General features: G+C 35.9%; 1 protein-coding gene across 2 annotated transcripts in view; it reads left to right on the forward strand.

The window, feature by feature from the left end:
* The window catches only part of LOC149803605 (sorting nexin-29-like), a 96,681-nt gene that overhangs the window by 64,293 nt on the left and 7,558 nt on the right, over nt 1-24,830 (forward strand). The window contains exons 19-22 of one of the 2 annotated variants that reach the window (XR_016420233.1): nt 2,820-2,910; nt 9,137-9,277; nt 21,459-21,598; nt 23,860-23,950. Coding sequence is in view for 1 of the 2 variants with exons in the window: in XM_089953355.1 (XP_089809481.1) it covers nt 2,820-2,910; nt 9,137-9,277; nt 21,459-21,598 (372 nt within the window). In the remaining variant the exon portion in view is untranslated. The remainder of the gene's footprint in view (nt 1-2,819; nt 2,911-9,136; nt 9,278-21,458; nt 21,599-23,859; nt 23,951-24,830) is intronic. The other variant, XM_089953355.1, reaches the window with a different exon arrangement.

Here is a 24,830-nt window from a genome sequence, read left to right on the forward strand (position 1 = left end):
AATGTTAAGATTAGTATGTACAGTGGGCTAATAAATATACAATGTACATAATACTTACAACACACCAAAGCTAATATTCAGACCATATGTACAGTCAGCTAATAAATATACAATGTAAATAATTACTTAAAACACACTAAAAGCAAATATTTCATTAAGTACAGTGGGTAGCTTCTTGTGGGTCGGTGGTTCTTTCTAGGGTTTTCCCGGGTTCTTCCTCCACCATTAATACTGGCTGCCATGTATAGCCTGTCATGTACTGAAAAATGGCGTTAAACCCTAAAAACAAAAACAAAAACAACGGGTACAGTGGGGCTAATTAATATACAGTGGACATAATATTTTACAACAAAGTCTCTTTCAGAACCATAGGCTTATATTGAACACTGAATTGATGCCAGTGAATGACATCATGCACACTATATCTCATATTTTTCTCAGAAAAAAAAGGCAAAGTAAAATATTTGACACATTAAAATAATTTTATTTGGTGATTGTTACTGTGGTGTGTGAATATGTTGTATACACATGTATTTAATTGTACAACAAATCATCATGAGTTTGCCATTTCACATGTAGAAAATTGTAACAGTGGACACATTGGTCAGAATTAAATTTGAAAGTCTATCTTGTTTAGTTGTGGCTAGTTCATTTGTTTTCTCGATAAAATACCCACATTTTCCCAGGCTCATAGGATCTGTATATACCACAGATCACTACTGATGATAAGTCTCAGTTTCTGCAATAATTGGAAATAAGGGAATTTTGACAACAACAAAGTATTTCTGAAAGACTGTTTATCATTGCATGAATAGTACAACAGAAGCTATAGGCTCTTTTAAATTAATGTAGTGCATGCATCCACTTGAAAACATTTGCAATGTCTCTGGTACGTTGCACCTCACAGGCTTTTAAACATATTGGTAGATCAATTAAGTAAGTGGCATCTTTGATCATATTGAAATGTTTACATTTCTAGAACTATTAATCAACAATATTCCAACATTATTGTGCTGATGTGCAATCAACACTAGCACAGACATCATTTTAAAATGTGAAAATATGAATGGATTGACTATTATAAATAGCAAGAAACATGACAAACTAGAATCTGTCAGACTTTCATTTCATTGAAGCATACAGTATCAGGTGATATTAGCTTTTATGCAGTAGAGAAAATGAAGTATTTTTATATCTGTCACTGTTAATATATTGTGATAGGTCATGTCCAGTGATCTATCACTGTTGTGAATATATTGTGATAGGTCATATCCAGTGATCTGTCACTGTTGTGAATATATTGTGTTAGATCATATCCAGTGATCTATCACTGTTGTGAATATATTGTGATAGGTCATATCCAGTGATCTGTCACTGTTGTGAATATATTGTGTTAGATCATATCCAATGATCTGTCACTGTTGTGAATATATTGTGATAGGTCATGTCCAGTTATCTGTTACTGTTATGAATATATTGTGATAGGTCATGTCCAGTGATCTGTCACTGTTGTGAATATATTGTGATAGGTTATATCCAGTTATCTGTCACTGTTGTGAATATATTGTGATAGGTTCATGGCCAGTGATCTTTCACCATTGTGAATATATTGTGATAGGTTATATCCAGTATTCTGTCACTGTCGTGAATATATTGTGATAGGTTCATGTCCAGTGATCTGTCACTGTTGTGAATATATTGTGATCGGTCATGTCCAGTTATCTGTCACTGTTGTGAATATATTGTAATAGGTTCATGTCCATTGATCTGCCACTGCTTTCTTTGTAAACTTAAGTTTATCTAATTGACCTTTTTGATATGCTTTTGGATAAATATATGGCAAGAGAGGTTTGGATTGTGTGTGCATTCAGTTAACAGATACATATACCATAAAACTTCTGATCTCTGTGTTATGATATCAGGCAGAGAGTTTCTTGTATACAGAAAATTCATATGCCCTTAGATACTTGGGTATAGCTATTGTTATTGAAAATTCATGTGCCCTTAGATACTTGGGTATAGCTATTGTTATTGAAAATTCATGTGCCCGTAGATACTTGGGTATAGCTATTGTTATTGAAAATTCATGTGCCCGTAGATACTTGGGTATAGCTATTGTTATTGAAAATTCATGTGTTATTATATATTTGGGTATAACTATTATTATTGATAATTCATGTGGCCTTAGATACTTGGGTGTAACTATTGTCATTGACAGTTCATGTGTTCTTAGTTGTTTGGGTACAACTATTGTCATTGACAGTTCATGTGTTTTTAGATACTTGGGTATAACTATTGTCATTGACAGTTCATGTGTTCTTAGATACTTGGGTATAACTATTATACATGACTATTCATGTGGCCTTAGATACTTGGGTGTAACTATTGGTGTTTTATATGACTTATACATGATTATTCATGTGACCTTAGATACTTGGGTATAACTATTGGTCTTTTTATATGACTTATACATGACTATTCATGTGGCCTTAGATACTTGGGTGTAACTATTGGTGTTTATATATGACATTTCATGTGCCATTATATATTCGGGATAACTGTTATTTTTTGTATGACAGTTCATGTGCACATAGATATTTGGATATAATTATGTTATTTATATAGGTGAATTTATGCCCCTTTAAATATTTAGGTATAAATATTTGTCAAACGCTTCACAGAATGGGCAGTCAGCAAATTTTGATCAACTGATACATTCTCATTTTACGCAATGAATCAAAATCATCACTGTATAAAACTGTACAACATTCTGTTTTCCTAATGAATGTCTTTAATCATGTATTGTTTTGTAATTACAGCTTGAACCTACATGGTAGAACACTAATCAATATTTGGATTCCTTCTGCTTTTCTGCAAGGTTCAAGGTCAGATGCTCATCATGTTTATCAGGTATAAAGGTGTTTGAGTCTTTAATCATATGTTCTGATTGTAAGTACAGCTTGAATCTACACAGTAGAACACTAGTCAATATTTGCATTCCTTCTGCTTTTCTGCAAGGTTCAAGGTCATATGCCTATCAGCTTATCCAGTAAATAGGTGTAGGTAACGTAATAGTAATTTATTCAATTTTGTAGATTTTAACAAAATGGGTGTTGATTTTGTCTCATCTACAAGTAACTAGATGTTGCTACCATTAGTGAGAGTAGAACAGTCATGACAATGTCTGTTGGGGTTAACAGAATGTGTAATTTACCCTCCTTAAAAACCAACAGATAATATAATTGCCATATGTAGTCCTATGGTTGACAACATACACCCTGCACATAATGTGCCAGAAGATCAGGGTATATGTTGTTGATTACTCCTTACCAACTGCATAGACCTTATGAGGCAGTAGATCTGGGTCTGTGTAGTTTGCCTTTTGACTTGACTTAAAAGCAAGCACAGATGAATTACTCCATATTATTAATTCATATTATTAATTATCACATTATTCATTATAAATTGTTTCTTCCCACAATTGTTCCTTCTGTGGAAAATACATACAAATAATTTCACAGGCATAATCAAACTTAAAACATCAAAAGTTTTAATGTTTTAAAGATACATAATCACAGACTGTCACGTAATATGGCATATAGTGAAAGAGACTATGGCAAAGAAAGACTCACAATTTTCTAATTTCCAGTTTTCTTCTGTGCAAATATCCTAAATATTATTTGTTTATTTATGACTTCTGAAAACCTCTGGATTCAATTTTGTGAGTTAGTGGGTTTTTTCTTCTTTCATTTCTGTCACAGTAAATTGTGACATTTCAGATTTAGAAAAAAATATAACCACATATTCCCCTTTTTGCAGTACCATTACTGCCCCTAGGTAGGACCAAGGGGTCAGGAATTATAATGGGACATATTTGGCTAAAGAGGTTGGTTAAAGATTTTATTTGTCTCCTATATCAATAACCTCATAAAAATATGGGTGGGACCATAGGGTCTAGAAGTTGTAGCTTTTTTATTTCTTTTTTTGAGTCTTGGAATAAAATATTGGTCGATTCTTACCATTTACATTGTACAGCTCCTGCTCTTGAGTTATGTCCTTTGATTGGGCCATTGGGTAAAAAAAAGTATATTTCTTTAGCTCTAGTGGCCAAATTACCAAAACTTATGTGATGATCTGTATAATTAGGTCACATTTTTCACACATGTTTGCATGAGCCACAATTATACATTCAGCATGAATCTGCTTGATTGATGAAGTTTTAAGTAAATCTGTTGATTGAAATTGGTTTGTACATGAGGCAGTCTGAAACAAAGGTGTGATTTCGTTGTTTTTCAGTTTAGTTAGCATCTTGATGCTCTGAGTAAATCAAATGTTGACACTGCCTGCTAACTGCATTGAGCAAATCAAATGTTGATGCTGCCTGCTAACTGCATTGAGCAAATCAAATGTTGACACTGCCAGCTAACTGCATTGAGCAGATCAAATGTTGACAATACCTGCTAACTGCATTGAGCAAATCAAGTGTTGACACTGCCTGCTAACTGCATTGAGCAAATCATGTGTTGACACTGCCTGCTAACTGCATTGAGCAAATCAAATGTTAACACTGCCTGCTAACTGCATTGAGCAAATTAAATGTTGACACTGCCTGCTAACTGCATTGAGCAAATCAAATGTTGATACTGCCTGCTAACTGCATTGAGCATGGTGCAGCTGGTTAAGTGTTTAGTTCAATGTGAAATGATGACATCCAAACCAATTTTGGATCTAAGTTGAATTTTACCATTTTTAATTGATGGTGCATCCTTATGGGCAGTCTTTTAAGTAAGAGATCATACACATGTACTTTGCTAGCCAATTAGTTTAGTGTTGTTGACTGCATCTGCCTCATTTGATGTTGGGTGTAAGTGCTTGATCTTTACAGCTGTTGGATTTGTGCTCATTACAAGTGTTAGTATTGTTTTAACCATTGAAGTAACCATTGATCATTGTCAGCATGGTTTTGCTCGTTTACATTCTTTATTTGAGGTATTTGTCGAGGTTAATCCATGAATTTAATGAGTGTTATAACTGAGCGTGCTATAGTGGGGTCACACTGTAATACAAAACCTGTTGTTATTACATTACTGGTTCTTTTCCTAGTAGAAAATACCCTGACCATTTAAAGACAATTCATCCTCCCATTAGGGTGAACCAGAAGATGCTAGAACACGAGATTGCCCCTAGTTAAAGCAACAGATACCTTTCCCATGTGCACTGTCCTTCATTCTTTTCCAGTCGCAGCCATTATGGACTGCTGAAATTCTGCATTATAGAGAATTGCCTTCGCCTTATGTTTTACGTTGTGATTTGAGTTAATGCCTTTATGTGTATAATTTTTATCATGTAGAATTACCCCAGATTAAGAACTTTTGTTTGAATTGTGCTCTTATAAGAAATAGTAGCATTTTTTGTAATTATGATTGGTATGACCTTGCATTTAGATTCAAAGGAGTGTTAGCATAACTATTATTGTTGAGAATTTACTTCTAGCTTGGGTAGGTATTTAGTAAATATACCTATCCTTGCAGAATTTGGTTTGTGGACTCTTATTGATTCTGTTTATTTTATTACAGTAACAAATCTCAAATTTAGTTGTATATCATTATAACCTGTTATTAGAGACCACCTGTCTTGGGAGACCTTAGTTTTTGGTGTTCTTTCAAGGCAGGGTTTCCATGTACACATATTTCTCTGGCATTATTAAAGCAATTAATGAATATCTGAAATCTGTTTTGTGGTCATCACTTCGGGTGGGTGGGTACACTAATTTTAATTAATTTAGTTAGTGATTGGAGGCCAGAAATTGAAAACAACATGATGCCAGTCTGATTCCAGGGTCATAGCCAACATATAGAATATTTCCTTGGACTATTGTGCAAGCAAACGTCATGATGATCAACAAAATTCACCATTCTTGCTCTCCTTAACCATTTTTTCAGCCAAACAGATCCTTTTTTGTGCAGTTTGAGGTCTTTTTCCTTCCAGTCCTTGCATTAAGTTTTCAGGGTTTGTGCACCTTACTCATTGTAGCAATGCTTCTTTTGGTTGTTCTGTACTGTATTTACCGTATATATTGGACACCATAAATTAATTTTGTAAGTAATTATTTTGTGCACTGTATATTTTGGGACACATCGTTTTCTCAAGTCATAAGTTGTAGGACACTTTTTAAATCATTTGAAAATTACATGTTGGAAAATGCACTCCAACTGAAATTTTATTAAATAAATATAAAACTGTGTACTTGAGATTAAACTCTTTAATCCACTACAGCAGCATCTCATCAACATAACCCTTCTCCTGCACATGTACAATCCATTCTTTCGGTCCCCACTTCTTAGCTTTAGCTGCTGGTTCCCACCTCTTGTTATCATGTTTTTTTACCTGCTTGACCCCTTAACCACCCCCCATTCCTCCATTTGGACTTGGGTTCTCAGGTGGAAATATTTTGTCTGCACTTGGACTGGTCTCTCAGTGACAGTCTTTAAAAGCACTAGAGCTAAATGCTCATACCCTCATGGGCAATAGCTTCTCATGCCTCCTTCAGTCTTGTGGAAGAGAAGTCCTTGTCTCCAGCACCTCTTCAGTGTATTCTAGAGGCTGTGGCAGATATGTTTAGGCATACTCTAACAAAGTCCATGATACTCACTGCCAGATATGCCACCTTGGAAACTTCCAAGGTTTTGCTGGACCACAGCAGGAACCTGTTGAGGGCTGCACTACATGATGCAGAGATGCTTTTCAGTGGTCTTATTCACTCTATAGCATCACAGAATTTGAGGGACCAGTGACACCACTTCTTGACCATGGTGAAACCAACCAAGAGGTGCAACCACCCTAATCAACCAGGCAGGGTCAATGTCGGTGGCCACACAAGCAGTTGAAACTCCCTCCCATCAAAGTTTTACTATGTGAGGCAGTTGTCCTAATAGCTTCCTGGATAGTGCTCCTTTTAGAGCCTTGATCAGACATGATGGATTATGTGCGAGTCCTTTCCACCGTAAAGGAGGGTTTCCAAATGCAGACCCCTGTCTTGTTTCACCAGTCCAGCCTACTACTGGGATGCAGGATGCTTACTTTCACATCACCATCTTCCTGCATCACAAGATATGCCTCCAATTTTGTCACGGCCAAGATGTATTTTTCCATTTTCAGGCTCTTCCACTGAGCTTCACCTCTGCCTTTGGAGCATTTGCCAAGGTTATCGTAGTCATATCAGCCCACTTGGGGTATTTATGGGTTCATTGTTCTCCATTATTGCAATGACAAAATGCCCTCAAAGATATCCTTGTTAAGGTCCCATCTCTCTGTTGGTTGATGGTGACTCATCTGCTCATCTGCGTGGTAGCCCCAACCTTGAAAGGTCAGATCTCATGCCATCTCAGGAATTTGTGTACAAGTGGATGAATTCCTCACCAATCAAGGAAGATTATAAGTTCCACCAGACAGGATAGCTAAGACTTTATCACTTTTAAGGGTCTCATTGTCAGCTTTCCTTTACCTCATTTCAGATTATTCTGGTATCTGATTTCCATCATAAACCAAGTTCGGTGGCTTCATTGGGACTATTAAATGACTAGAGTCCCACATCACTGTATTGGAATCAACTCCTTTCTGTATGCAAACGCGTCAGATTTAGTATGGGGTGCTTAATTGGAATCAGACATTAACATAGAAATATAGGCAGTGGATTATTTTATGTAATTGGTGCAGTAAGAAACATGTTGATCCTTTCTGTCCCCATTTAACTGCAGGTTGCAGATTTTCTTCTCTTCCTTGTGAATCTTCAGAATCTTCATTATCTATGATTGAGAACTATATGGCAGCCATTTTTAATATTCCTAGATAATCTGTGGATTCTGCCATTGGAATAGATACACACATTTAAGATCTTATATGGTATTTTGAGCTCAAAGACTGGTTCCTCACTCATTAATGCTCAGATCAAAACATCTTATGGTTTTTGCAGGCATATCTGTGCTGGCAAATGATAAAGATAGGCTCCTTTCCCCAGTTAGGGCATTAATGTTTTATTTGGCTTCCTCCAGTTTCCTTTAATATTTTGGCAGCCGCCATTTCTAGGTGGATTGCCCTCACTATCGATAGAGATTATTAGTCACTCACCAAGACTGACCTTTCTTTCATGAGAATTAAAGCCCACAAGGTTAGGGCTATTGCTGTATCATGGGCCTCTTTGAATCCTTTCTCTTCAGACAAGGTTATGCAAGCATTGCTTTGGAGATCACTCTGCCTTTGCATTCTTTTACCTTAAGTTTGTTCATTTGCACACCAGAGTGAAGTGCAGACATCTATTCATCTGTGCCATTTGTGACAGTACAACATTTGGCAGAGTCAGCTTCTACCTTACAGTAGGAAACAATTGTACAGTTACGGTAATTACATTTTTCTTATACCTGTTTTTGAGGCCATCAGCCTCCATTCGAACTGGTAACTTGAACGATGCAATAGTAGCAGGTAATGTATTACTGCTACTAAAATGGGTTCTTTTGTGGGCGGGGTAAAACTAATTTTAATTAAGTAATAATTACTGTTGCAAACGATTCCCTTCTCTCACCTCAATATGATAGTAGTCTTGGTCCAGATCAAAAGAGGAGGATATTCTTTAAGTTGGCTGTGACTAGGGAATCAAATTGGGATCATCTTCTTTTCATTTCGTGGCCTCAGTTTCTTATTGGAGTAGGGAATTATTAGTTTGGACTGGGGACATAGCATCCTGGAAAGGTGGACAATGCAGTATTAGTATTGAAGAATTACATTATTAAATAAAGTCCCCCCCCACCAAGTGCAACCAGATTTCCAATGTTTCAGTAGAGACTATCGTATCATTACAATATCTGTCTTCTTATTCATACAGATGCATTTCTCTTGGTATTATTACAGTAATTATTGACCTTCTGTAATGCATTATTATGGTCATTAGTTTTCATGGTTTTCAAAACAAGAAGAGAGAAACATTTTTCCTTGTTCTCATTCTGATAGAAGTGCTTCTGGCACAGTTATGGCAAAGACATTTTGCAGAGAGTATTTTAATTTATGGTTCATGGCTCACTGCAAAAGCCAGGACAATTGGCATCCCATGATCCATTCACAGTATATAATTTAATTATTACAGGTTTATGTCAGGATTAGAGATGAAGAATGGAATGTGTACAGGAGATACAAAGAATTTGATGAACTACACAAAAAGATGAAGAAAGACTACCCATTTACGAGCACATTTGAATTTCCACCGAAAAAAAAGATTGGGAAAAAGGTACATGGTATTTTGTAATTCCTTTTGAAAATTCTGTTGATTATCATATGTGGGATGTTTAATGTACTTGTTGCATGTAGCTCTTAGTAAGTGGCACATCAGATATGGAATCCAGAATATGAGATTGGTTTGCAGATTGTGTATTCTTCTCCATCATCTGCAATCCCCTATAACGTTAATATTAGAAGTAAACTCAACTACCGCTAGAATCCAGCGATCTTGAAAGGATTCAATGTAGTCTTTCCCGTCAGTGTGATACTCTTACCCACTACCACTCCTTTCCACCACTAGATGACTACCCATAACTGGTTGTTTACCAGTTTAAGCTTTCATAGCAGTATGATCAATAGTTTCAGTGGATATTATTGCATATTTTTCAAAATTCAGAACTGCTAAGTCAGTTACTTACACATGGTATTGGCACCATATGTGCAGGCTGTATTTGATACTGAAGACACTGATGAAATTGATGTGTTAATATGGGTGCAGTTGTTTATTTATTTGCTTAAACTTTGGGATTTTTATTTCCTATTTTTGCCATTTAAATTTCTTTTCAGAAGATAAAGTTCGAGGTCAGCAAGGATAATAGTGTCACTTGCCATGCCTCTACTAAATACCTTGCAGAAAAATTCCAAGTGTCAGGTCTTAGGACTCCACATAAATTATCTTCTGATCTGTGCATTGTGAGGGACATGCCAATATCTTCAGTGATTCCTCATAAAAGACCATAAGGTGCCGTAATATCCGAGTATATTGACAACTTGGTGGAGCCAGTTTTGTCCATGCTACACACTCAAGAGCTGATAGTGCAGTTGCTTTAGTTGAGGGACACACACACTCATACTCATATGCCTGTTTCTTGGACCCTTCTCATACTGCTCTGGATTTACTGGGAGATTGGTCTCCCAATGTTTGGCCATGTTGCATGCCTGCCAGCTGCCCATTTATTCCTTGAACCCTATCAGGACTAGAATAACTGGTCCATCTATATTTTTCCAGCCTGCCAACCACCGAACCAGCCTTCCAGCTTTTCTGCTGGCCTTCCTTAAAACCTTTCTTTTCTACCTTCCACTCTGGCAGAATATATTTTGTCAGTTGTCCTGCCTTCAGTTAGCCAGCCTGATGTTATTGGCATACTCTGAATGACTTCATTTTTGCAGATATCAAATTTTATGGCTTGGTTTAAAAATGCATATTTGTGGGTACTTCATTTTGTGGATTTGTCATTTAAGAAAATAATTTCAAAAGGTTAATAATTGAGTAATAATGCATACATCTGTATAAATGATTATAAAAATTCAATTCTGGAGCAGATAGGTCTAATCCCTATTGCAGTAATTAAATTGATTAATTATATTATTTATCGCTATCACCATGTATAATTGCAATGATCTTAATCAGAAAAAAGTGTGATATCCTTTACTTTGAACTGAGAAGCGTAATTACACTGCTATAATCTATGTTGTTGTGGGGTTTAACACCATTTTTCAGCACATGATAGGCTATGTATGGCAGCCAGTATTAATGGTGGAGGAAGAACCCGAAAAACCCCCACGAAGAACCACCGACCCATGAGAAGCTACTGGCAAGCTTTCTCACATACACACATTGGATGAATCCTAAACTCGAACCCACGCAGACAGAGGTGAGATGGCAGTGATCCGTAACGGAGAGTGCTTTAGACCACTCGGTCACTCTGGGCCTCGCTATAATCTATAGTTATTAGGTTTTTCAGTGTTTATAAAAACCTCTGTCTATAGTTAATAAAATTAAGGTGCTACAACAAAGCCAGTGACATTTAACATCTTTTCTTGATACAATCTTTGCCATATACAAACTTCTGTAAAACTGAGTTTCATATTATTAGCTCATATCACATTGTCACTGACAAAGTGGTTAAAGAGTTGAAAACTTGATATTAAATCAACTACATTAGTGGACCACCTTCCTGATCTTAAAGAGTCCTTTGAATGGAGGAAAGCTCTTTCTCAGAAAACTGCATCATGGTGTTGAAACTCTCATGTAATACCAGGCAACCTGTAAGTGGAATCAAGGCAAATAAAGCTCATAAGGAAGAAACAACAGCTAAGGCTAAAATTGAAGGATACTCAACCATAAAAGCAAAAGCAACAAGAATGGTCAACACTGGGCTCAGGAAGGAAGTAAGTGAAACAGTTGTCAACAGTATTTATGATCATTTCATTAAACTCAAGAAAGCTGGAACAGAAAACATGACAAGCCTGCCCATATCACCTGTGGGACCCCTTTGTTGCTTAGTGACCTTGACATTGTCACCCAGCTCAAATCACAATTTTGTCACTGGTTTTTGACAGAGGTGATTGCATAGTTAAATGAACAGGTGGACATTGGAGGTGTACTCTCAGATAAAGTCTTGATCAACCAGGAAAGAAATCTTTTTAAGCCAAATAATCCCTGCCAGGACAGGTTTCTTCTTCATGCTTCATTCTTGTCTTTTGAGTCATTCATAGAAAGAAGTTTCAACTTTCAGTCATGGGAAGACTATCACAAGCAAGAATGCCCTCCAATTTGAAGGTGGTGAGTTTTGAGGGACCAGTGCAAAGACAACAACATCACTTTGAATGCTTTTGATCTATCAGTTGGCTAATTTTTTCTCTAACTTTTCAAAAATAAAAGATCAGTTCCTTTCCCTTTCAAAGGGTATCGCTGCGTGACTTCTGAAACATTCAGGTAATGACACCTTTCAGACTTCCCTGCTAACTGTAACCTGAATTGACCAAAATCACTCACTTTGTTTCTCAATTATGGGCTTTGAATAGGCTCAGTTCAGATAAGTTCAACCCTTTAGTCAGAACCTCATTAAAACTGCTCCGGTGGCCTAGTGGTTAGAGCGTCCGCCTTGAATATGGGAGGTCATGGGTTCAATACCTGGCTGAGTCATACCAAAGACTTACAAAAATGGTACTAACAGCTGCCTCGCTTGGCGCTCAGCATTAAGAGGTTAGTGTTAGGACTGGTTGGCCTGGTGTCAGGATAATGTGACTGGGTGGGACATCATGCTACATGTCTGCGGCATGATGCCCCAGTGCTAGACATCACTATAAACTGCCACATTGCAGACATCATAGTGATATGACTGAAAAATTGTTAAAGCTACGTTAAAAATACAAATCAAACAGAACCTCATTAAAGCTGCCAACTGCTTTTGATAGCGCAAGCTTCAACATGCAGGATGATTGAGCTACACACCCTTTCAGTGCATCTAAATCGACTTGAGTGTTAATTAGATGGCTATATGGTCCAAATATCACAACCAAGTTTCATAGGCATGGACTGGTTTATCCTGTGGGCAGTGGTATCTACTGTCTCATGTCCATTTACATGTCAAGAGGGGCAGCAATGCAAGATCTGGTCTCGAACAGTATTTGGAAGACATGGAGAAGAGCCATGGGCCATGAGGTCTTGTGATACAAGTTAAGGCAAGAAAAGAGTATATAACCCCTCAAGCCTTGTTGTCATGGCTGAATTGGGTAATATACTTGATGTTGAGTAATTCAGTGTCTAAACTGAGTAATGTACATGACACATTCAAAACTGTCACAAGAATAAGATATGCCTTATGCAAATTTCCATTCCTTAGGTATCTCGGTGAGTCTCACATTGAAATGCAATATTTCAGTCAGAGATTTAGTAGAAGTCACTGGCTGGCATGCATAGTCAACATATTGAGTTTTTATCTCCAAAATGTTGCATTGCAGAGATGAGAATTGAATCAGGTTGGTCCAGTGCATGCAGTTTAGACAACCTGTTTGAGGTCGGCACAATCTTCTCATGAGCATGGGTTGAGCACATTCATTGGATTCATCCAAAATATTTTGCTTAGTAAAAACAAGTCATTTTTTTTTTCAACTTGTCTAAATTTTGTCATGTCTGAATCTGAATGTGTACAGTGCAGGGCCAGTTATGACAATTTTTTTTTACCGGAATCTGAATGTGTACAGTGCAGGGCCAGTTATGACAATTTGTTTTAACCAGAATCTGAATGTGTACAGTGCAGAGCCAGTTACAACATAAATTTGTACTGGAATCTGAATGTGTACAGTGCAGGGCCAGTTAGGACAATTTTTTTGAACTGGAATCTGAATGTGTACAGTGCAGTTCCAGTTATGACAAATTTTTTTTACCGGATTCTGATTGTGTTCAGTGCAGGGCCAGTTACAACGTAAATTTGTACCGGAATATGAATGTGTACAGTGCAGGGCCAGTTACAACATAAATTTGTACCAGAATCTGAAAGTGTACAGTGCAGGGCCAGTTAAACATAAATTTGCACCAGAAGAGAGAACGAACTAGAAAGTTAGTAGTATTGTTCAAGAGCTGTCTTGAAGCTCTCCACTGATTGCATGCACACAACACTTTCACTCAGATAATTCAAGTCCACAATGGTTTTCATGAATAAAGAATTTCTAAATTGTTCTGTTCTGCACTGCTCAACTGCAAAACATCTACTATTATTTGATACTAGTTTCTCTACAATGTTTTTACTTTAAAAATTTGGAAAAGATTTGGCTTTAATCTGGCGTGTTTGTCTTAATGGTTAATTTTGTCTTAATTATATTTGGTAAGAGAGCTGGCACTAACCCCTCAACTACTTTATAGAGATATGTCAGATGAATCCTACTACACCTGTCTTGGAGTGTTGGTAGACCCAGGTCAGTTAACATTTTGGTGACACATCCTGCTTCTCTGGTTTTGTAGTCACCAGATATAAATCTTGCTGCCTGGTGTTGAACCTTGTAGATTCTATCAACATCCTTAATGAAGTATGGATCCTAGACAACATAACCATATTCCAACATGGATCTGACTAGTGCTAAATAGGCAGTCCATCTACATGTCTGCGGACAGTGTGAGGTTTCTTTTCAGGAATACTAGTGTAGTGTTTGCTTTCTTGGTCGGTTTGATAATATGAGATTCCCACTTGAAGACCTCAGATAGTGTTAGTCCAAGATAGGGGTTTCCGCTGACATGCTGATGTATGTGGTTATTCAAGGTATAGAAGTGAGATGATTTGCTGTTTACTGGTCATACACATGAGGTAGCATTTAGTGGCATTGAAAGTCATACCCCAATCAGATGCCCATTTTTCGAAGGCTGTGAGATCATTCTGGATGATCACTTTGGTTTTGAATTGTTCTGTAAAGGAGTCATCTGCAAACAGCCTGACCTGAGATTTCACACAGTCTGGAAGGTCATTAATATCGCAATGGAAAGGAGTTGTCCTAGTATGGTTCCCTAAGGGACACTGGAGTCAACAGTGACTGCTTCAGATGATTCTCCATCCACCACCATTCTCCATCATGTGTTACATGACTATTGTTGTGCTGTCTTTATATTAGGAGACTCGTATATCCAACTTATTGCGAATTCAGCCAGTCTTCCAGTGAAGAATGCCAATGGTTAAGTTTGAATGCTCAGGCATTTTTTTCTTCCCTGATCTATTCTCCTAACATTATTGTGATTGCAAAAACTGGTAAACAATGGCTTAATGGGTAGCTATTTATGTGTAAAGGGAGGTAATGTAAAAGAGTGTCTTCCCTGTGTGCATGTGTTTGTCTCTCTCTCTCTCTTTCTATATATATATATATATATATATATATATATATATATATATATATATATATATGGTATAAAAATGGGTATGATAAAATTGCCATCTTTCCAAGATCACTTAATTCGAGAGATAGTGGAGTTCATTTCATAGTGTTAATTTCATTATGAAAAGAAAAACAACAATTTTCTAAATTTTTGCTCTCTTTCGCTTCAAATTTTCACTTAAGTATTGTTGGGCTAGATCAAAACTATATTTTGTTATTTGGAAAAGAATATTTTTAAAATTCTATTCAAACATAAATAATTGCTTTCATTGAGCACAGGTCTAAACATGTATGGATAATATAAAAAGCAACAGCCTGATATTTTGAACTAGAATGAAGTCTGAACTTTTATATCAACATTTAAGTATTTTATTGCTGAGTTATTTTCCCTGTAATCTAAGAATTAGAAAACTACACAAAAATTTGTCCACAGGAATTGATCCAGATCAATCTATGGGCTATTTTCATTACTGTCTAACAAGGAGGAATGGTCAGAAATGGGATAAACCCAGCAACAAAAGACTCTTGTAATTGTCTTCCCACCAAAATTTACGTGAGACATAGGGATCACTTTTCCAATGGTGTTGTAGCTTGTTGTTGGCATAAGCATCAAGTATTTGCAGTTTAGCTCAGTTTCTCTGACACTGTTATGTGTACAGTAATGAATCTTGTTGAATAAATTCATCCTGAAGGTGACTACCTGCCACAGGCAATAAAAACTCACACTGACCTACATTTCATCCTCCAGTAGTTACATAAAACTTTTGCATTAGTTTAATTTCTCTGACACTTATATATATATATATATATATATATATATATATATATATATATATATATATGTATATGTATATATATATATATATATATATATATATATATATATATATATATATATATATATACTTGAAAATTATAACTGGTCAAGGGAAGAATTTGGTCACAGTGACCTTAGTTTTCATGCTTTATTAACTTTGAATTGGTTGCAGATTAAGTCACAGCTTCACAATCAGGTCTTACTCTTTTTTCCCTTCATGTATATCCCTTTTGCTTTAGTTAAACTGTCATGAAATTTGATTTCTTCTTGAAGGGTACAACTTGCCATGGAAAACTTATGGTCATGGGGAACCTTTTTTCATGTATAACCCTTTTGCTTTAGTTAAACTGTCATGAAATTTGATGTATTCATCTTGAAGGGTACAACTAGCCATGGGAAACTTATGATCACGGTGAACCTTTTTTCATGTATGCCCATTTTGCTTTAGTTAAACTGTCATGAAATTTGATAATAATAATAATAATAATAATAATAATAATGCTTTATTTATAGAGGGTGACTCATTAGTCAAGGACTATTCTTCCTTGAGGCCCTCTTAAGGAGAGTATAACAATGCACATTATTTGAAGATAGCAATAATTAGTGTTTATTTTAACATGTTAAGTATTAAAATACTAAATTACATTATCTATTAGAAGCACATACATGCTCATGATATCTTTTCTTAAATACTCTTAATATTTTCAGCAGATTTTACATGTAGTGGAAGCTTATTCCACAGAACTGTACCAGAGTATTGAAAACTCTTTTTAAATTGCTCTGTTCTTGGTTTTGGTATTAGAACGTTTCCATGTGATATTGATCTCAACTGGTATTGTGTTGAAAAAGGCCTGAATAAGTCCTGAAGATACTCTGGTGCAGTTCCATGTAGACATTTATATAAAAGAACTGCCTTGTGAAAATCTATCCTGTCATATATTGTGAACCATTTGAGTTCTATAAATAATGTTTTTGAGGGATGATCAACAGATGCATCTAACATTACAAGTGCTGCTCGTTTCTGAAGTTTATAAATCCTGTCAAACTCAGATTTAGCACAGTTTCCCCATACATTAAAACAATAATTCATTGTTGGAAGAATATATGACTTGTAGTATAGATTGCGAGTTTCCATAGGTAAATATTTCTTGATTCTGCTGAGAAGGGCAATTTTGGATAACAGTGTTTTACAAAGCTTATCAGTATGGTCATTCCATAATAAATTATTATCTACAGACACACCTACAAGCCTTTCAAGTTTGACATTTTCTGATGGATGATTATTTATTGCAAGAGATAGTTTTGGGTTCCCTGACTTGTGTAGCTTTTGTGACGTCCCCAGAATCATACATTTTGTTTTACCTTCATTAATTACCATCCTATTTTGTTGTGCCTAGTTTTGGACTCAAATAAGGTCTGAGTTTAATCTCATTTGGATAACTTCAGTATCAGAACTAGATGTATACAAGGTTGCATCATCTGCAAACATATCTGTATTTGTAGATTCTTTATTTAATGGTAGATCATTGATATAGATAAGGAAGAGGAGAGGGCCCAAAACTGAGCCTTGAGGGACTCCTGAATGAATAGTGCGAGTTTGAGAGCTAATATTGCCAATGCTTACTTGTTGAGACCTTTGGTTTAGGTATGATCTAAACCAGTTTAACGAAGGATTGTCAAACCTGTAACAGTTCAACTTTTGCAGCAGAATTTCATGATCGGCAAGATCAAAGGCTTTCTTGAAGTCAAGGAAAACAATCCCAGTCATATGTCCATTATCCATTTCCTTCAGCCAAAGATCAATTAATTTGGTAAGTTCTGTTTGGCATAAGTGGTACTTTCATCTTGAAGGGTACAACTTGCCATGGAAAACTTATGATCACGGTGAACCTTTTTTCATGTATGCCCATTTTGCTTTAGTTAAACTGTCATGAAATTTGATGTATTCATCTTGAAGGGTACAACTTGCCATGGAAAACTTATGGTCACGGTGAACCTCTTTTCATGCTTTATTGACTTTGAATGGATTTTGGATTATGTCACAGCTTCACATATAGTTCTTGCTTCTTTGTTTCTTATGTATGCCCCTTCATGAATGTGGAATGGGTTTAGATTGTTACTCTGTGTGTACATCATTCAATTATTATGATTGAGTCATGATGATGGGCTAGTCAAAGGTGGGGTAATAGCACTTACAGTATTTACTGTATATATTTGGACATGATAAAATAATAATTTTTTTCCTATCCAAGAACTTATGGTGAAACTTTTTCCACCTAGGTTATATTGTCCCAAGACTTAAGGAACAAAATATTTGTACACCTCTCCCTCGATAACTCGCACACAACAGGGTCCACAAACATAGACTGCACTATAAGCAAGGGCACGAGTTACCGAGGGACCTCCAAAAATTGACAAAATCTGCTTATACATCGAGAAAACTGGGGTGTGTGTGTAGGGAACTGGGTTGTTTAATGACTGAATCCTCCTTTTACAATCACCTTGATAATAATTGTTGATAACGCGCTTTTTCTAATGAAGCTGTTTGTTATTCTGTGTAAATAACATTTGTTTTCAAAATTTCCAACATGTGAAAGATTGTTCCAACTGGTTTCAACAACTATCACATGTATGCAAAAGCATGTGTATTATGTCACTGCTTTCTGTTTTGTTGATTAGTCTGGTTCCCAGAGTGGAATTAAACAGTATATTAGCAAGTTGGGAGTCAAAGTAGCCAGAAACTAGACTATCTGTTGACATACCACTAAACAAGATTCCTTTCTTTCAAAAACTAATCACATTTGTTTCATGAGACAATCGCCTATGTCAAAACTCAATTTTGCATTGTTCAGTTAGTACAATATTGATGTCGTAATTTCATTGAGAGTAAGAGTGAAACTTCTTATCATCCTTTAGGATATCTCTAAGTGCCAGTTCAGAAATTCTCTGAAAATTGCTTGCCCACAATGCTCCATATCTGTGAAAAACCAAGCTCTTTATTTTACAAAGTATTCGTTTTGCTTGGTTGCCTTGCTATCTTTGATCACAGTTATGAAGGAGTTGGTTAATTTAAGGTAGTTTATGTTACATACACGATAACATTTATAACTGTGTTCGACTGATCACCTGAAGTGAGTTCACCCGACATACAGCTGGGGCCGCTAGATTTTAAGTATGTAGGATTTGCATGCTTTTAACTTTTTTATATATATTCCACCTCCTTTATTTGATTCAAAAGACATAATTAACATGATAATACAAAGGAGGCCAGCTTTTAATTCAGTACAACAATACAAAAAATACTCCAGCAAGTCAGTTATCAAAACACGGTTAGCACCTAATTAGGTTCTCAGAGAAATTCTTGCAGAAATAGCTGTTAAGCTGTTACAGTAGATTGACACATTTTGCATTTAAATACACATTGCATTTATGATGATTACACTTAAGTGGAACTAAAAGATAGAATTAAAACAAATTTCATTTAATAAAATTATTTAATTGGCATTTAAATATTAGTATACTTCATACACTAGGCGTACGTGACATTTTCATTGATCAATATTTCCTTGAATATCTTTAATTACAGTGTACTAAATATATCATTTGGAAAAGAAAATGTAACCAATTATATGAATTCTTAATAAAAATTGATAATTTCAATATGTTAATTAAAGTTTCCAGGTCATATCTACCATTTGCGACCATAAAACGAGCGATATATCAATGTTTCAGTTACCAATTTTGATCACAATTTTTTTTCAAGTTCAAGAAATAGGGATAATTTTTTTTGGGGTGGTATTTTCTGGTTTAAAAAATATGGGATCCACGCTTGACTCCGCATTATAAGCGGGATCGCGAGTTATTGAGGGAGTGGTGTATTGGTTTTGCACACAACCCCCCACTGCACGTTACAACAAAATAGATAAACCAAACACTTATTTCATAATAAAATAAAAGAAACCTACCTTTTATTGTTATTAATTATTCATCTTATTTTATCATGAGCAATTTATTAAAGAAAGAAAATGTATCCATGAACTTCCTGTATGTAGCATATGCAACCATAGTATGTATTGCTTATGTCGGGTAACATGTCACAATGTTCACTGACATGAATATAGAGAAATTGTGTTGGCTGTACTTAAAGGTTTGAATATGTTATCAGACTTGAAGCTGGATCCAACAAAATCACAAATGAGAGAGAGAGGGAAATATCAACTGATTGCTTGAAAAAACCTGCCATTCATGCATGGCATGGTGTAAGGTGCAGAATAACCAAGATTTCATTATATCCAGGTTAACTGTATGACAGTATCTTGCAAATAAAAATCATTATTCAAAAATACATTTACTGTGAGTGCAAATCATGTATGTAGCATGGGTTACAAAAAGTATTATTAAAGCAGGTTATTGCTGTGTACCATTTACCCTGCGGACATCAGTGCTGATTGGTAACAATTATAATTACAGATGGCAAACAAACAGAAGCCCAGGTGTTGAATAAATACAACTGGCAACAAACAATAAACTCATTGTTTGAACTTGCCAACAGCATATCAAATCCAAAGGTTATTTTATTACAAAGCAAGCCACCCCAGGGGACGACTTTGGATTCTTTTGAGTGTGCAGATTTGTTTTTAAATAGATACAAAGTCAGCCAACATAGGGAAGCCAGTATTGGTTCATTTTTACCAGTGTTCATGTGAATTTTGAAAATAAATTGAAACAATCGAACAGTTTCAAAAGCAACACAATCTAGTACTTCATGCATGGACATCAATGACCCATCGTCTCCCAGAAGATTTTGAGCAGAAAATAAAATCATTTGATGAACTGATGAAGGCCAGAAGAGAAGATGATTTAGCCAACACTATGATCAATAACATAGATGAAACTTGAAATGTAATATTGATGTCATTCCTGGATGGACTGTCGATAAGTAGGGGGTTAAAAGTGTGAGAATTCACATGACTGGTGCAGGAATATAATCTTACTTTAGTCCTTGCATTTTCCACAAAAGGAAATTTGTTGCCTTCAGTGAAAATTTTCATAGTATGACGGAACTAAAAAATAATCCTGCACCAAAAGGATGAATCATATTTGTGCCAGAGAGCCAGAAGTGTATTGCCAACAAATGATAATTTTTCACAGCATGAGGAAACTATAAAAATATTCATGCAACAAAGGGTTAGATCGTATGTGTGCCAGAGCTGGGTTGGGTTGATGAAGTGTTGCTGCAGTGGATTAAAGAGTTTTATTTCAAGTACATGGTTTAATAAAAAAAATTTAACAAAATTTGAATTTGAGTACATCTTTTGACTTGTAATTTTCATATGATTTAAAAGTTGCCCCACAACTTGCAATTCGAAAATAAATAATGTGTCCCAGAACATACAGTACAAAAACAATTAATTTACAAATTAATTTATTGTGACCCATCAGATATAGTGTCCCAATATATATGGTATAGTGGATTCAGTCATAGTGTAGGCTGACGAAGGTAACTTCATCATACACTGTTTTTGTTGAGCTACAATTAGAAGATGACACTATGTAGATATTACTTTTATGGTGGTGGCAGCCATGTTTCCATTCTGAAGTATGTGATGAAGATTTTTCCAGTCATGTACAGTGAGGGATCCATGATGGCATATGCCATGTAACCCTTGTCTTTGTTATAATTATTGTTATGTCATTGCTTGTACTGCATTCATATTTTTTATTTCAGGGTGCCAAAATAGTAGAACACAGACGGCAGGTGCTTCAGAGTTACCTGAGATGCCTTATAAATCACATACTACAAAAGAATTCATCCCTTGCAGAACGTACTCACAAAGACAAACTATTAGCCATCTTGCCATTTTTTAGGTGAAAATATTTGAATAATTTCTCGATTTAAGATAACAAGTTAATAGATTAGAAATAGTTCTGTATCTGATATGAGAATTTAAAGGTGGCCTTTGCTAGAATCATGAATGAACAATCTATGTTAAAAGATATAACAGAATCTGTCCAGTGTGTGTAATTTATATTTTTAATTTAGCTTTAACAATTTTCCAGTCACATCGCTATTATGTTTGCAGTATGGCAGTTTATTGTGATGCCTAGGACTAGGGCATCATGCCACAGACATGCAGCATCATGTCCCACCCAGTCACATTATCCTGACACCAGGACAACCAGTCATTTCACTAACCTCATAATGCTGAGCGCCAAGTGAGGCAGCTGCTGTTTGTACCAATTTTGTAAGTCTTTGGTATGACTCAGTCGGGGTTCAAACCCACAACCTCCTGTATCTGATGTGGATGCTCTAACCACTTAGGCAACCCGAGTCGTCAGATCTGACCAAAAAAGTCATACTCTAATACCAATACTTTACACTTAGGCCTGATCTTTGTTAAAAATATGTATACCCCCACTCTGTCAATGGTGGGAGCATATACTATGGTTCATGTCCATTCTGTCCTGTCATGGCACATCACATCACAAATCTTGTTTCCACTCAATACCTTTAAAGAGCTGTTTGAGCTGAAACTAACATTTTGAATGGTAAAATCATGTATAAAAACTTGTCAAACACAATTGATAAATACTTTTTTCAGCCTATGTTTAAGTTCTCTCTCTCTGTCTCATTGATAGCTGTTCTTAGTCTGTACTTTCATTGGCATCTAAACTTCTTTGCTTTTGTACCATGATAAATGTATGCTGACATTGCCCATTTTATCAGCCAATCATTTATCTCAGATTGAAAAATACATTTTCATTGGTCTGGAATTCAAACCATGTAGTAATAACTTGCCAGACATGTATTACATTGGAGGAAGGGGATATCTAATTGTCTGCATAATATGGTAAACATTAAAATGCTGTGTTGATTCAAAGTTTATTAAAACCATAGTAAATATGACTTTGATAGTGACCTCTTATTCACCAGACGTTTACATTGCCAGCTTGCCACCATGTGAGTATAGACAGGCATTTAACCTGGACACTCTCCTTGTCAGTGCCCTTATTTGCATATGCAAAGGCAGCCATGCATTATAACAAAGGAGGCCTAGCTGTTATCAATTGCTCTGATTACAGTTATCAGGGGGGCCCTGGGTGGTAGAGTGGTCTAAATCGGTCACCGATACCGATCACTGCCATCTCACTTCAGGCCATGTGGATTTGAGTTTTGGGCTTTGCCAATGCAGGTATGTTATAAAGCTTTTCAGTAGCTTCCCATTGGTCAGTGGTTTTTACCAGGGGTTTTCTGGGTTCTTCATCCCAGTTATACTGACCATGTGCTAAAAAATTGCATTAAAGCCTCAACAACAACAGTTATCAGCCTTCGTTTCTCAGGTGAATGCTTAAAGTTTTGGATTATGCAGTGATAGAACTGACAGGACAGAGCATTCTTTGAAATTTTTTTTTCTACATATACTGTAAAAATAATATTGTGATTATTAAGCTGAAAATTGTAATTTTTTGGCCAGAGGAATAGTATGTAGATACAGTTATTAAAGCTGAAAATTGTAATTTTTGGCCAGAGGAATAGTATGTATATACAGTTATTAAAGCTGAAAATTGTAATTTTTTGGCCAGAGGAATAGTATGTATATACAGTTACTAAAGCTGAAAATCGTAATTTTTGGGCCAGAGGAATAGTATGTATATACAGTTACTAAAGCAGAAAATCATTTTTGGCCAGAGGAATAGTATGTATGTACAGTTATTAAAGCTGAAAATTGTAATTTTTTGGCCAGAGGAATAGTATGTATATACAGTTATTAAAGCTGAAAATTGTAATTTTTGGCCAGAGGAATAGTATGTATATACAGTTATTAAAGCTGAAAATCATTTTTGGCCAGAGGAATAGTATGTATGTACAGTTATTAAAGCTGAAAATTGTAATTTTTTGGCCAGAGGAATAGTATGTATATACAGTTATTAAAGCTGAAAATTTTAATTTTTGGCCAAAGGCATAGTATGTATATACAGTTATTAAAGTTGAAATTTTTTATTTTTATTGCACACAATACATAGGTTCAATATAAACTTTATTGTAAATTATAAATAATCTTTGCCATAATGGGGGCAAATCCTGTCACAGCACACTGCACCAGCTGAGCTCTGAATTTTTTCTATAGGAATCCCTCAGGAAGAAAGACTTGAGGGAGTTTGTAGGGTTGTGAAGAGTTTCCAACACCTGTTTGTGGAGCTGCAAGAGGCTGATACGAGGTATATAGGGACACTGATAACCGAAATTTGATAAGACTGATCCTGAGGATTGCTATGATAACAAACATCAGCCGATACTCCATACATGCACCGTAGGAAGCGGGTATGAAGTATATGGGCATAATAATTGGGGGTCAAAAGCAAAGTTGTGAATGCATGAAACTTGGCAATGGCCCAAACAAACTGAAGGGAGCCCAATGACTATGGAACAGCGTGACTGTAATGAAGGCCCCAATTTAAGGAAATTTAAGGATAAATAAAGATAATAATGATTGAGAATGCAATAATGTGGAAAATGCATGAACTAGGTTTCGAACCGCATGATAATCCAGATGTGCCTAAAGGTTTCAATATTAGATATATGTATTAGATAACCAGTAAGGAGTTCACTTGTCCGCTAATAGAAGATACAGCTGAAATGACAATTTAGCTTAGGATGTGAAAATGAATGACTGGCATGAACAGCTATACAACATCTATGAAGTGTTCCAAGGATGTATGATGGTATCACTAAGTAATGAAGCGGAATAGTTCATTGATTGACACAAGTGTGAACCGACAAGTGAGGCACACGCTGTGACATCTGCCTCTACACAAAGCTAACTCTATCAGGGTGCACCTGAATATGTCTACAATATACATTGGTAGCTGCCCCAATGTGGAAGGTATGTCCATTATAGCAATGTGAATCGTAACCTAATCTGAGCAAAACAGCATTAATGGTAGTGATAAAGAAAGTTCTACTTAAGGCGCAACCATTGTCCATGAGGAACAGTGGATTACAAAGGCAAGCTCCAGCTAATATCTGAATACGATGGAATTTCCTCATAACATGGAAAGGACATCATAGTTTATATCATTAATATGATATCCACACCTT

This window comes from Sinohyriopsis cumingii, chromosome 3, assembly GCF_028554795.1.
Source record: "Sinohyriopsis cumingii isolate HCF-2022 chromosome 3, ASM2855479v2, whole genome shotgun sequence".
Taxonomy (NCBI): Eukaryota; Metazoa; Mollusca; class Bivalvia; order Unionida; family Unionidae; genus Sinohyriopsis; species Sinohyriopsis cumingii.